Below are 15,388 nucleotides of genomic sequence, written 5' to 3'. Positions count from 1 at the left end.
TATCCCTCCCCCCCCCCCCTTCCCCATCCCCCCTCCGAGGGTGCAAGGAACAGCAGCGGTTTAGCAGATGCCTTCAAGATGGAGTCGCTGAACGTTGCCCCTCATGTATGTCTGTGAGCGTGATGGTTGGATCTTAATTGAGTGTTTATTTTGTATGTGTAGAGTAGAGAGCATGCAGCTCGGGAGCACGTATCACCCTGAGACAAGACCCTCCCAGGCCATTCAGAAACTTGTAAACTTGTACAGGTTTCTAGACTGGGAGGACTACAATCGCACGCTACATCTGTTATCAGCTTCCAAAACCTAAAAAGCACGACTTCCTGTAGGGCCGCCCGGAGTGTTTTGAAAAGGAAGTGGCTGTATAAAAGCAGATCCATGTGATACCATCGCACATATGATTTGCACGCACGAGTCCTGTTGTTATATTGCTATATTGTGTTTACGTCTTATTTGAATGATCATTATTACACTATTTACACCATAAGTTACCATAACAACATCCTGCTGTAAGGTCAGCCAAATTTCGTGCATTTCAGTACCTCAGCAAAGTTCTATCTGCTTCGCTGGATCATTTCTGTGTTGTTGCCAAGCTGACCTCTCAAACAGGAAAAGGACATTTTGTGTGGATGTGTAGAATAAAAGCAAAGCAAGGAGAGAGAGAGAGAGAGAGAGAGAGAGAGAGAGAGAGAGAGAGAGAGAGAGAGAGTCACATTTCTCCTCAGTGATTATTGGAAAAGCATTAAAATGCGATGCAGCCTGAAGCTAATACGGGGTACATCTGCTAATGTTATGGTGATTTGACCAGCAACATTGCACTGCATTTTGCAAACCACCTATTTAGGACATAAGCAATAGTTGCATAAGCTCAAATATTTATGCTACAGCTATGTCAGATGTTCACTGCACCCCTCTGAACAAGAAGATAAAGTCTGGGAGTTTAACACTAAACATAATCTGCCATTACATCTATGGACAAACCTACAGTGTCCTTGGTATATTAAATATTCCATATCAAATTTGACAGCTAGGAGATCACACAGACGCTGAGGACTTTGGTGTCCTCATAACTAGTCACGCCCATGCTCCACATCCCTGTTCTTTCCTTATTTGTCCAATTCTGAGCCATCTCTAAGCGGTACCATTTCGTTTATTAAGGCTGTTCAGATCAGACGAGGTGAAACAACACTGCTCGATGAAGCTCCACCAGCCACATCCAGCATGGTTCTACATACAGCATACAGATCTTGCACTGAGAGCTGCGAAAACCCTCCGACTGTTTACATATCGGAGCAATCTGCGCTATGTAGCTCCCGGTCCAGCTGTCTTCCCTTGACCCTCCAGTCGCCTATGGGAAAGACAGAAACCGCCCCAGGCGTTGAAGTTTTATGGCTCACCAGCCAGTATGTAGAAAGGATTTGTTTCCACCATCTGTTCCTGGCTGTGCTCTGTTAGGAAAGAATCAGGAAAGGTGAAAGTAAATGGGTGGCAGATGAACATGTGAAGTTATGAGGCAAGGTAATCTAGCTGCTTCTCTGTTTCTCCGTAGAGCAACAAAAAGAGAGATGAATTCAAATCGAGCAAATTACTCAGTATCACCTCAAGAATAATCCATGGGAAATTCCTAAGAAGGAAGACGTTCCTTTCGTGTTTGGAGACATCGCTAACGTTCGCCCGGTGAAAACGGCACGTTTGACTCACTTTATTTGTTTGTCTTTTTTTAGAAATCGAAGCCAAGGAGGCTTGCGATTGGCTCCGAGCGGCCGGCTTCCCTCAGTATGCACAGCTTTTCAAAAGTAAATATTTATTTTCAGAATTCCTTGTTGTAATTAATTGCGGCAACAATCGCACACTTTCGAACGAACAGCAAACAATGCTTGACATGTAATTCTGTCTGGCGTCTAGACTGCCATATTCCTATCGACATAGACTGGGCGAAGAGTGATCATGAATTCCTGGATAGTGACACATTAGACTCTCTCTGCAGGTGAGTGCATGTTTTTCTGGATTGTATTTTGCATGAGATGGGAATTTGGGGCGATATAATAGTACTCATTCATTTCTGAGACATTCATGTGTTCTTTTGCACCCAGGAGACTAAACACCTTAAACAAATGTGCGGAGATGAAGCTGGATCTGAGCAGATTCAAACGACGAGTGAGTTTATGAGAGAACTTGAGTTGAGAATAAATCTTCACACCATGAAACGAACTTTGTTTTCTACATCCTAAACCTAGACCTACTGACATGCACTTGGGTCATTTGTTATTTTTTTCAATCTAGGGTGAAGTTGATGACGATGTGGAGCCTTGTGCCATCAGCCCAAAGTGGTCCTACGACCAAAAGAGTAGGCGCTGGATACGTACAGATGGTATGGACTTTCAGCCATCTGTGGACAGCACTGTCTCAAGTCTTAGAAGGTCTGAAAGCTGTGAAGCTTCTCTGTCAGATAGCAGTGAGCACCATGAGATTCACTCCATGCACAGCTCCAGCAGTAGTGACAGCGATGGCGGTGGTGCCACCTTTAAATCTTCTGAAGATCCTGAGACAAGCCGAAGCTCCTCTAGATGCTCCTCCACCTACAAGCACTTGTCCCCAGACAGTTCCTACAGTGGACCGCCATCTCCAGGAGAGCCTCATAACTTCAGCAGTGAAGAGCGCTTCCCTGAGAGGCCTCCTCTGAAGAAGGGTCAGAGCCTTCTTCGCAAGATGGACAAGCTCCGACTCCGAGGGTCAACACTACGGCCCCGTGCCCAAGGTGGGAAATCACGGTTGGTCATAAGCAGTCCTGTGCTACAGGAGGGTCACGGGGAGGACAAGCATGAGGAGCTCCACCATCTTAATATTTCAGGGCTCCCAGATAAGGCATGTAGCCCAATATCCTGTACACCACCTTACGGCTCTAGCAGCAGTCCCTCAGAGAACAGCAGTGCAGTCAGTACACCCAGTCCTGTCACCAAGGTTCGTAGTAACTATAAAAGACAGAATATTCAAACGCAGGTAAAAGAACAAGCCTGTATTAGTGAGCAAGAGCTTCCCGACCAACACAGTCTTAATGGTAACACCATCTTTGAGATCCCACGTGGTCACAAGCCAGGTACTTTTCCCACCGTTTTGCACAATACTGTGCTGTCACCTATTGATAACACCTCCGTCAACTGGAGGACCGGAAGCTTTCACGGATGCCATCGCCGTAGATGTCGAAGCAGTACGTCCAAAGACCAAGAACCGCCATGCAGTCCTCTGGTGGCACATGACCATCGTGTTAGCATTTATGACAATGTCCCAGATCATATGCATATTATAGAGGACGATGTGTTTTCAGCCTTGGATAATGTAATGGAACGTATCAACGGACTACAGCAATTGGTCACTTCATGGACAGACAAACTGCCCGAGGATGAAGATTCAGATTTATCCCACTCCAACTCTCCATCCCCTTCTTCTCTGACTGACATCCACCTTGAGATCAAAGAGCAGAGTGAAACGGACCAAACGGGTCCCAAGCAAAATTACAACAAAATCTCACAGGCATGGTCACGTACCGTCCAATTCCCCGGGTAAGTTACAATTACACCACCTTTCGGAAAATTGTAAACACATCTGATCTGTTGTTACATTGCAATAGCAAACAATGCTGTACATTTTCAGTGCTCAGAAACTTCACTGGTGCAGTGAACAGATCTCAACATCTAGCCCCACCACCGGAGCCATCGAGTCCCAGCTTGCCCCATGTGTCTCCATGCTGCAGAGACTGAGTTTGCTCAGATTGACTGTTCTGATGGACAAACACTCACCCTTCAGCAAGCAAGGATGGAACTGGTAAGTTGAGCTAACACAGATAAAAAAAAAATAAAAAAAAGGATGAAGGAACTGCTAAAGAACAAATGTTATAATGTGTGTAGAAGTGAGAGAGACCAGGTTTAGCGAATCAATCATTGTTTATTTATGGAAACACACCATTTACCAGACTAATATACAACAAGTAACCATGGTTCTCGGACTGAGATGATGACCACCGACCAGGGCAGTTGCCTTTGGAAATACTGGAGTTTTTCCTGTTTGATTGTTTCCTTGTCAAGTGCTAATAGCAAACCAGGACCAGGCTATTCAAGTTCATCCGAGTCCAAGTGCTCGCGGTCCTCCACTCGCATACGTAACTTACCATTCTACTTTCTTTCGTTCCAGACCCCCAAAGCAGTTTCTTTGGTGGAAACTAGTGGCGACTGTCTATCAAAGACATCATGAGGGTTAATAACACCAGACAATACATTATTTATTGAGACTCAAAATATAAATCAAGTATCAATACTACTTCCTGTTGAGGAAAAGAATCACTCGATGTGCCGATATTGTATTCTTTCGATGATAAGAACACAGCTTTTAAGGACATTGATATGCTGACGCCTTATTTTTTCCATTTTCCTTTCTCTTTCACGTTGTTGCATTCTTGCTAACAGCTTTTGCATCTGCCCGATTTTTACTGCCAGCTCTTTTGATCTGCATTCGATATGAAATGCTAGATTTGTGCGCCAGATTCGTCAACTCCGAACCCCCTATTCATTACCTGGTTGCTGTACAAAATCACTAAATGGCAGCCTACAGGATAAGTCAAGTGTGCTAGCCTCTCGACTTCATTTTGTTTGGCAGCTATGCCGTTGATAATGTCGTCCTGCAACACCACCACGTACGTAAAAAACAACGTGGGAGTAATAAAGCATTGGACATTCTAAGTTCCTGTGCAGAAACTGGAGTAATACTGATTGCTTAAAGCAAAAAGGACAGCGTAATTGACTTTTTGAGGCGAAAGTAATGGTCTATCTGTTTTAACAACCACTGGGCTAAGTACAAAAGAAATAACCTTGTTAAATCCCCCACCCATACCCAACACACACACACACACACACACACACACTACATTCAGTATTCAGCACAGTCAATTCTGTGTATGATCCTTGATTTCAGATAAGTCTTGTCTGCTGCAGTCCAGTGACTTCTTCCTCCCTTTTCATTTCCAAAGAACAATATCAGCTGCAGTTTACAAAGCCACAGGAAGTCCAGAGATGTTTGTGCCGTGTTCAGCCGGTAGTGGAACATCGTTGGGATAATGGAATGGAGAGGATACCGATATTGTCTTTTTAATTGAATTCAAATGCGTAGTTCGATGCTAAAGAGCGTTAGGCCCGAAATGGAAATGAAAGTCTAATGAAAAGCTTTGCTAGCTCTGATATCAAAGGAAACCCCATTAGATGGAAATTGGTAAATTCACTGTTGGATGGGTGGGCAAGTTCCTGGCATCTGAGACTTGAATGGCTTTTAAGTTTGATCTGAATCAAATAATGACAAGTGGCCCTTCAGGTGCATAGCCTGTGAGCACTGCAGTCGAGTTTCCGACATAATCAGATCAGATCCGATCTTTGCAAAAATCTCTATCGACGGACGTCTGAAATTTATCGGGAATTCTTCGTACACAAGTCAATATTTACCCAATACTGTATATACGGTGCTCCAAATAATCATATTGTTTATATTCCAAATATTCATATGTTGTTGTTGTGCTGTCCTTCTTCGTTTGTTTTATTTATTTGGTTATTTTCTAATAAGTATAGTTGGTCTATTTCCCAAACTAGTAGCCCAATTGAAACCACCATGACCCTGACCAGGTAGTTAAGGAGAAATGAATTAAATGTAAATGTGATGTGCAGAGACTCACATTCATGTTAATTAAAGTAGTGTTTATTTGCCCCTCAAGCTTGACCTTGAAATCTGACCTCTCGCTCAGCCCTGCAAGCTTCACACAGAATATTCCCTTTAGTCCCTGGCTGCACATGACTAGTCTCGACTAGTCAAAAAACTGTATTTGTTTAACTCGTTTCTTTACTAACAGTTTGCTCACGTCGTTAAACACTCGAGTAAGTAGAAGTAGAGAAGAGCGCACTCCAACAGACAAATGAAATGTCAAACACTCACAAGAACACTCACAAGCTTTAATGAAGCAGTCCATAAGAGGTTCTTCTCGATATCTTTCAAAGAACATTAAAACTCTTGACTTTTAAAAAAGAAATCTTTTTCCTATATTTTTTTGGTAGCCCACAGTCATGTTTGATACGCAGTGAGTGAACATCGTGTGTTTTTCCACCGTAGGACAGTCCCGAAAGTCTACAGAAAGATGAACGCTTCGGACCACAAGAACAGGAAGGTGTTTGGTGTAGCTTTGCTTCAGAGTGTCCGGAGGTCAGGAAAACCTCTGCCTCCAAGCATCCTCAGAGCAATGGAGTTCCTTAAGACTGAATGCCTGGATCAGGTGAGATCCTCAGTACGTCATCCATGAATAAATTCCATGCTAGAAGAAGAAACTTTTGCCTAGTCCAAAGGTAGATAAGAGCATTGGGTTATTTTTAGGGTCATAGGGTCATCATCATACACGTTTTATTATTTCTGTTCAACAGGTCGGCCTCTTCCGGAAGTCTGGGGTCAAATCACGAATTCAGTATCTAAGGGACATGATTGAAGCTGACCCTGACGGCTTTTCCTTTGAGGGCCAGTCTGCGTTCGACGTAGCCGACATGATAAAGCAATATTTCAGAGACCTACCCGAGCCCATTTTCTCCAGCAAGCTGTGCGAGAGTTTCCTGCACATCTACCAGTGTAGGCATTCCCAAGCAGACCTCCTTCCATAGTTCCATAGATATCCAAAGAATATCGATCATGAGAATTACAAAACATGTCGCACGTAGTCGTTATGTTTTCTGAGACACTTATCTTTCTGGATATCCGTTCGGATTTCTTTCACCGAGTCATCCTTTCATCCACTACAGACTTCCCAAAGGATCAACAGTTTGGAGCAGTCCAGGCAGCCATCTTCCTCCTGCCGGATGAGAACCGAGAAGCTCTTCAGTGCCTCCTCTTCTTCCTCCATGAAGTGGTGGCCTGTGTGGAGGAAAACCAGATGACCCCGACAAATATTGCTGTTTGCCTGGCCCCATCTCTTTTCCATCTCAATGTTCTCAAGAGAGACAGCACCAGCAGCAGGTCTTTGACATTTTCTTTCATATGTATATATATTTAAAAAATATTGGACATTTGTCTGACAATCTAGCAATTCTGTAAGTTAGATGTATTTTATTTTACCTTTCGTAAAAAAAGTGATTTTCTGCCGAAATTCCCCCATTGGCCCTTCTCTATCATGGCCCCCTAATAATCTCCATCCCTGAAGTCCATGACTTCCTGTTTCACTGAGGTATAAAATCTGAATTTCCATGCGATTATTGACCGTCTATAAAATCTGGATGCCGACGGTGCTAATAATTCTGGAGACGACCGTTCCTTACACTCGCCATGTCTGTACTTCCTCCGTGACATGCTGTGTTTGGAGATGACGGGCCACGATAATGTCAACGAGAGGAAGTCGAGATTGTAATGACGTCACCGGCAGAACGCCGTAGAGTAAACACATCCAGGCGGTTGAGCCTGTAATCTCTTTTCCAGCGCCGTCTTCCTGCTGAGTTTTTGGGTGGAGTGCAACAAATTGTCAGACTACAGAAATAATATCTTTTCTGTAACTGAACACCAAGCGCTGCTGGATTGAAGGTTGTTTTTGTGTGAAAGGGAAAAAAGTAAACCTGGACAGGATCTCCAGAAAACTTCAGCACAATGTTCCTGAAAAATGAAATATTAAGAGGGGCAATAACTTTTCATCATAACAACAGTTTCTCAGTCAACTCTCCCAGCAGATGGAGCAGGAAGGAATGATCCTAGTTAGGATTTCCACAAGGCGTCTAAGCATCGTCGGTGTATGAATTGCAGAGTATTCTTATGACATTTCCTGTTCGTTTGTTTGGGGTTTTTTTTAACACAGGGCAGGGCAAAGGAAGTACAGCTTGGGAAGACCGGACCAGAGAGATCTGAGTGAGAACTTGGCTGCTACTCAGGGGCTAGCACATATGGTGACGGAGTGCACCAGACTGTTCCAGGTACTGTACCCTTTTCCCGGTTTTAATTCGAATCTTGCATGCAGGTGGCGTGGCGTAACTCCACCAGTGGCAGGAGGGTTGCTTTAAAAATCTAACATACACTATATGGCCAAAGGTATGTGGACAACCTGAGTATTAAACATCCTATTCCGAATCCGTTCTCTACTCCCCCAGGAAGGCTTTCCACTAGATTTTGGGGCATGGCTGTGGGGATTCGTGTTCATTCAGCTCCAAGAGCGTTAGTGAGGTCGAAGTCAGGCGCTGATGTTGATGTGAGGAGGCTCCAGTTCATCCCAAAGGTGTTCAGTAGGGTTGAGGTCAGGGCTCTGTACAGGACACTCGAGTTCTTCCAAATTCTTCCATCCTTCACACACCACGTCTTCATGGAGCTCGCACTTTTTCTGCACAGGTGCGTCGTCATGCTGGAACAGTGTTTGGGATTCTTAGTTCTTAGGGGAAATTGTAACGCTACAGCGTACAGAGACGTTCTATACAATTGTGTGCTTCCAACTTTGTGGTTGAACAGTTTGGAGAAGAACCGCATATGGGTGTAGAGTGTGATGGTCAGACGTCCACATACAAGTATTTTTTTTTTTTTATTGTAGCGTATATTACATCAATTATAAAAGCAAACCGTATGTAACGATATCACTTTTGCTACAAATCCATACAATCATGATTGTAGCTAAGGGGTAGCCGTTTACGAATGTCATATCATATGAAACGACTTGAAAAATCTCGCAGTGGTAAGCTGGTTTGAAGAGTCATTTCATCCTTTTCCAATAGCGACGAAATAGTACAATTAGCTAGCTAACACGGAAGTAATCTATTCCCTGGTTCAACTGATCACAACACACGAAAACATCGTACTTCTTAAGTTTGCTATTAGCTACCGTCGAATTCATAATTCGTAGCTTGCTAAATGACAAACGAACGTTGCCAAGCGGTGTGAATTTCATGTCCGACAGGGATCCTACTTACTCAATACTGTACACCGATAGGGGGCGCCACATTGTCATTTTTTATTTATTTTTTATAGATGTAGATTAGTCTTTTACTCCACCCTGGATTAGCACCACAATAAAGTCATTAGATGTAATCTGGCCACTTCATTAATGCACCGCACCCTCAGATGAATCACAAATGAACCGGGCATACAGAAGTATTCAATGGAAGACTCAAGGCTGCATATTAAAGAAAATCAAGGTCGCTGAAATGCTGCAGCTTCTCCTAATTTGCATGAGAATAAATGTATTAATATGGAAGGGTTGATAAACAATTAAAGTAGATCCGAAGCTTAAAAAAAACTGCAAGAGTTTCTGAAAGTCTATTAAACATACAGTAATAGCTGATATACTCGTATCTAGTCAGTCAGTGCTGTATGGTACGTTATGAAGGCTTGTATGGAGATAAAACGTTACCCCCCCCCCCCCCCCCCAATTCTGACACTACACCACAGGGCAGATGACAGACTTTTATTTATAAAGCACATTTGAAGACAACAATGGTTGATCCAAAGACATAAAATGGTAAATGGCGCACTTATATAGCGCTTTTATCCAAAGCGCTTTACACTGTGTCTCATTCACCCATTCACACACACACACTCACACACCAATGGTAGCAGAGCTGCCACGCAAGGCGCTAACTTGCCATCGGGAGCAACTCGGGGTTCAGCGTCTTGCACAAGGACACTTCGGCATGTGGAGTCATCAAATGCTGTAAATGTAAATGCGACGATTATAATTAGTTAACGGCTCCAATGTCCTATAAACGTCATGCATCTATAATACCACAGATTTGTATTTTACAGATTTTTTAGCATAAATATCCCTCACCAATCAGACTCAATCTCAATTTCATTCAGATGCCACATTACTGGCACAAAAGGAATCCCAGCACCTTTAACGAAGACGCCCCGAACATGGACGGACGCTCTGCTTTAAATACAAACGAGTCTGACCTAGCAGACCGCGCCCGGCTAGACCTCTGCGTCCAGCAGCTCCTGAGGGAAGCGAGGGAGAAGACCAAAAGCTGGGTAATCTGCTCCACCTCCGATCACGTAGATGTGGCATTTAAAAAGGTGAGCGGTCATGTGGTATAAACTTGAAACGATAAACCTGAAAAGTTGCGAACGAGCTGACGCATTCCAAAGAAAAACAGAAAGGGTAAATGATGACAACGACACGTTTGTTGCAGGTGGGGGATGGTAACCCGTTGCCGTTGTGGAGGGGGACGGTCGAAGTGGACGCTCCCCAGAAAGATGTTTTTCAACGTGTCCTAAGAGAGCACGGTCAGTGGCAAAGCGACCTCCAGCACAGCGACGTGGACACCTTGGACAAGGATTCTGAGATCTACCGGTACACCTTGCAGGCGGTTGGCACAAGACCACCACTGCAACATCTGCTTTTGAGGTACTGAGCCAGCGACAGGATCTAATGAAAAGGTTGGGACGTGGTGGCTCAGTGGTTAAGGCTTTAGTCTACTGATTAGAAGGATGTGCGTTCAAATCCCAACACTGACAAGCTGCCATGGTTGGGTTCTCGAACAATAACCTTAACGACGTTCAACTCCTCGGAGACTCCTTTGCAGGAAATGAAACTGGTTGATACTAATAATGATGAATGAATGAATAAATAACATTAACGTCATCATCAGGAGGATTGAAATAGTTCGACAGGGATAGTTCGACTGGAGGAATCAGTCCAAAATCCCAGCATCAGGGGCCTTAAACAAAGTTAAAAGTGTCATCCGAATGATTAACAGTAGCGATAAGGCTTTATATCAAGGCTATTCGTGAGAATAGACAATACTAAGCAGGTCTCTTAACAGTAGTAGTTTTTTGGTAGGTCTAATAATGCTTTTCAACCCTTTAACCCTGTTCCTGGAGATCTACCTTCCTGAAGGCTTTATCTCCAAACATAATCGTGCCCACCTGACCATCTAACCATTGCTTTAAGAAGCTCTTGATCAACTAAAACAGGTGTGTTAGATTTCGGTTGGAGATGAAACCTGCAGGAAGGTAGATCTCGATGAAGAGGGGTGGTGACCACTGATCTAATCCTTTTTGCACGCTTTTGATTTTGCCTATGTATGTACAAAACCTTTAAAAATGTTTGCCAGGCAAGTGTCTTGTATATTTTTTTTCAGCACAGATTAGTCATCATGACCTGATAATTCTTTTCTTTCTTTTTTTTTTTAATACGACAAAAAGTGGCAAGTTTGATCATCAAAACAAACGTGTGGTTTTTTTTTTCTATCAAACTTAACTTAGTATATCTCCGTTTCTACATGGTTTGTCAACGGCAAGCAAACAAAAAGACAAACACTAAAGGTTCAAGCCAGCACTTTCAGAAGGCCAGATTGTTGTAAAAAAGAAAAAAAAAGAAAAAAAACATACAAGACTTTTCCTATTACTGTAAAAAAAAAAAAAAGGACTGATCGGATCCAGATGAGACGCTGTATACACGCTCACCCTTTGCCTTTTCAAACTACTAGTCTCCAGTAACACTAAGAATCAACGACAGTGCTGCTGTTATTCAATATGCGTGCTCTATATACTCATGTTCGGCTTTTGAACTTCTCGACCCCACGTGTACCTGCAGGACGTGGCAGTCTGATCCTTCATCGGGGCCTCTGTTCGTGGCGGCCACTTCAGTCGAACAAGCTGACATATCAAACAGAGGGGTTACAGCCCGAGTGCTGCGCTGCATGTTCCTCGTGGAGCCGACGGGGCCAAAAAAGTCACGACTCACACACTTTTGCCGCACAGATACCAGGTGAGTACTGCTGATCATCTACAAGGGTGAAAATAATGCAAGATAGGGAAAGTTCCCAGTGGATGTTCTCCGTTATGTTCTTGGGAGATTAGCGCAGGAGTTTCCTGCATAACTCATTCGAAGCGATGGCTCTGGCAGCAAGTACAATCAATTAAACATAAGGACAGACGCTGTTGAGAAAATTGAAGCGCGCACCAGGGCTGTACTGTCACGGTGAAAAGGAAAAAAAAAAAAAAAAAAGACCTAGAGCAATCATTTGAAAATATTGCGCTAGCTATTTTGACTGGCATCTTACCTGCTAGTTGACAGGTTTTGGAACGTAAGGGAAGAGGGAAGAGACTATATATTTACTTCTATATTGCATTATACGGTTTACTGCCAAAGCAAAGTGACTGGTCTAGTGCTGCGTGTGAATTAAATTCATCTCTGTCACAACCGTTAAGTTAATTACACCCACTTTTGCGACAGTGGATTCCACTCAGCTAATCCTATCCCTTTAGTCTTATTAAAAACACACAGCACAAAAATGTGGCAAGTAGAAGATTTGTTGACATTCATTTAGGCCAATGGCAGCTTCTCATGTTTATTTGTTCCTTTTAAGTCTGCTTAACATCGTCTGCATGCCTATTGGGGCCCATCTCATTAGCGAAGGAGGAAATTGAAAGTAAACTAGTCTTTGTGCGAGGCTCTCACGGCCCATGAATCTCAGAATCCCGGCATGGGGCAGAAAATAACTGTCTTTCTTTATCAGGGGCCGATCTCTGGAGTGGCACAATAAAGTTGGTGGGCACCTGCTTTCATCCACGCTGGTGGCAATTAGGGACTCCTTTAAGCCCAAGACGAAAGACGCAAAGCTATGAAAGGACAGCGAGGAAGCCCTTCAGAAGAACAAAAGGAAGAAAGTATATACGTATATATCGTCGTATGAGGAGCAAACGGGATTTCAGAAGGTGTTTCACGGGCAGCGGAGGACAATAACAGAGCCTTTGTAATGCAGAGACGATTCTGGTTGATGAAGAAGAGCAACCGTATGATGAGATGTTCCAGGACAGTCGGTCTGCTTGGCTTATCAAGACTGACAAGGAAGAGTGTCAGAGTAATGAAATGTCTTATCCCATTTGAAGGACCGTTTCACAAGCTAACAGACTGCAAAGGTTGTCTCAGACAGCAACAGTTTTTAAAAGGACGACTGGGTTACAATGTGAAAATCTGCTTCTTTGGGGAGTCGGACTCGATGCCGTTCGATGTGGAGACGCCACAGGCGCGTTACCTAAAGCAGTGGCTCGTGATCATAGATTTTGCTAAGGCGAGGTGACAATAACAACAACAACAAAACAAAATAAAGTTGAGAGGCTACCAGATTTGACTTATGCTATAGGCTATCATCTAGTAATTGGTAATCGAGTCGACAACATTCCAGTCGTCCGGTGTACGATCCAGCGGCTCGTTTTGAGCGGTTTTAGGCTTTTCAACCGTGTTCCCTACAGAAGGCGTGCTTCCCGAAGAGCTAATATCGTTAACCAGGGTTGCCAGGGTTCAGCAACATCTCAAAGACCACACAAAAGACCTTAAACTACCATAGAAATGGTTCTGTACATCATAGATGCACTGTCTGCAGAACTTTATCTTTCTTCGCAAAAACTTTATTCGATTTAATTCAGATCATCTGCTGTAAAACAATCTAGGCGGCTAGCTCAATTTTGCGTAAAATCTGCGATCCTGGCAACCCTGTCATTAACCGTCCTATCCGCTGCTCCTCCTTTATGAAAAACGTGTATAAAGCGATCATGGGGCAGAGTGATTCCTGCCCGAACAGGCCCCTATTTATTAGTGTGTGGTGCAGTTCCCATTTTGACCACTAGGTGTAATAACAACTCTATAGAGCCAAATGCGGAGAAAGGTGAGCAAATTATCTGTCAAGTAACGATGTTTTTAAAATCTCTGGCCGCTCAAATAAGATAACTAGAATTTCGACGGAATTTAAAACGTATCGTATTGCGTGAACGAGGACTTTGAGCGACCGTGACCCCGATTCATGTTGGAAACCGTAACTAACAAACATTCTCGTATTTATTCCAGTGTTCGAAAGCGTTTCTGACAATGCTCAGCTCCTCCATCGAAGAGTGATCTACGAATGTGATCTAGAACATTATAGCGGAGTTCAATGACGTCCACTGAACGCCAGGCTTCGAATAACATTGCAATATGAATATGTTTTGATACATATTTAAAGATGTGTGATTAATTTTATTGAACTTCCAAATCTTTTTATGATGGACTTAATATAATTTAATATAACAATGTATTAAATGTTACAGAGGAGATTATTTGAACATATCTAAACCATTAAAGATGACTTTGGAGGACTGGCTGAGCTGTTTTATTAAACTTTCTTCACGATACAGTAGGCTAACTGTTAAACTGTTCATTTTTTTTTTTCATGGTTTCCAAGTTTGTTTTGTGTTTCAAACCAGAATGACTATTATAGGATTTTGAAAAGAATTATAATTTGATGTGTAATAAATTTTATCGGTGAAAAAATTTCTGTGAATGAAGCTAGGACAGGAAGCTAGCACCTCCTTTTTTTTCCCCACTTTAACACTTGACATGACAACACAGGAACACATCATATCTGAAGCTATATTTTTCAGTCACTGGTGTTGGAAATATTTTAAAAAATAAACCTGAATTTTAATCACTTTCTAATGAGTATTAATATTAGAAGTAATTTGTTTGTACTTTTTAAACACAACACAGGTTTATCCCCCCCAAAAAATAAACATTATTTGTTAAATATGAAGGATCTGGAGAGATTCTGTATGGAGGAACGGTCTCAAATCCCTTTCCGTGTATTCTCCAACCTCATCAGGCATTATAGAAGACTCAGAGCTGTTATCTTGGCAAGTATTGACTAAAAAGGGTGCCAATAATTGTTGCATACCTATATTTAACAAAGACATTTTTTTTTTTTTTTTACATATAAATGTGTTTTGTTTGTGAGTATTTTTGTGAATTTTTTGAACAAAAGATCAAAAGGTTCAACAATAAAGACCATTTTTGACAGCCTTCACAGCTCATATTTACCAAGGGTGCCAATATTAGCGGAGGACGCTGTGTATAGTAATAAGGGACGATAATAATAAAAATAATAATAATAAAAATCAGCATCTCTTTCACGTGTGAAATCTCGACAAGACAAGAGATAGGTGTGTGATAGGAGGAAAGGGGCGGGGCTTCCAAGTTGTCAATCATTCCAGGTCCACCTATCGATCGGCTCGTCCGCTGATCTTATCGAGGCGATAAATGACGACTGATCTTTCCTCTTCTTTTTGAGTGAGAACTCGTAGCAGCGACGTTAAAATGCACAGAGTCGTTAAAGCCCCTGTTTAAATACCTTCCCCACTGCGTAAAGCTCTTGTAAAATAACAGACACGTCCAAGAGCTGGAGTTAATAATAAGATAAGGAAGAGCAAACCAAGATATTTACCTTCAGCGCTACATCCCACACTTATCAGGAAGTGTGCTGGTAGTGCCTAAAGAACAAAAAAAAAAAAAAAAAAAGCCCTGAAAGTAAATTAAATCTGGCTAATTAATCTCCATACCGATTATCAGGCCAAGGCATGGCATTAATCATTCACG

The 15,388-nt window shown here is 42.6% G+C and overlaps 1 protein-coding gene across 2 annotated transcripts in view; it reads left to right on the top strand.

The window, feature by feature from the left end:
- si:dkeyp-23e4.3 (rho GTPase-activating protein 7) overlaps positions 1 to 14,115 on the top strand; it is a 46,942-nt gene extending 32,827 nt beyond the window's left edge. For both annotated transcript variants that reach the window (XM_053648192.1, XM_053648193.1), the window contains exons 2-14: positions 1,722 to 1,793; positions 1,903 to 1,984; positions 2,091 to 2,154; positions 2,281 to 3,557; positions 3,649 to 3,819; positions 6,142 to 6,301; positions 6,447 to 6,645; positions 6,816 to 7,029; positions 7,856 to 7,970; positions 9,838 to 10,053; positions 10,170 to 10,384; positions 11,576 to 11,749; positions 12,501 to 14,115. In XM_053648192.1, coding sequence (XP_053504167.1) covers positions 1,722 to 1,793; positions 1,903 to 1,984; positions 2,091 to 2,154; positions 2,281 to 3,557; positions 3,649 to 3,819; positions 6,142 to 6,301; positions 6,447 to 6,645; positions 6,816 to 7,029; positions 7,856 to 7,970; positions 9,838 to 10,053; positions 10,170 to 10,384; positions 11,576 to 11,749; positions 12,501 to 12,609 — 3,068 coding nt within the window. In that variant the 3' untranslated portion in view covers positions 12,610 to 14,115. The remainder of the gene's footprint in view (positions 1 to 1,721; positions 1,794 to 1,902; positions 1,985 to 2,090; positions 2,155 to 2,280; positions 3,558 to 3,648; positions 3,820 to 6,141; positions 6,302 to 6,446; positions 6,646 to 6,815; positions 7,030 to 7,855; positions 7,971 to 9,837; positions 10,054 to 10,169; positions 10,385 to 11,575; positions 11,750 to 12,500) is intronic.
- Positions 14,116 to 15,388: the final 1,273 nt, after the last annotated feature.

Source organism: Ictalurus furcatus, chromosome 18 (assembly GCF_023375685.1).
Source record: "Ictalurus furcatus strain D&B chromosome 18, Billie_1.0, whole genome shotgun sequence".
In the NCBI taxonomy this organism is placed as follows: Eukaryota; Metazoa; Chordata; class Actinopteri; order Siluriformes; family Ictaluridae; genus Ictalurus; species Ictalurus furcatus.
Note: the sequence above shows the minus strand (reverse complement) of the source record. Positions and strands in the feature narration are given on the sequence as shown.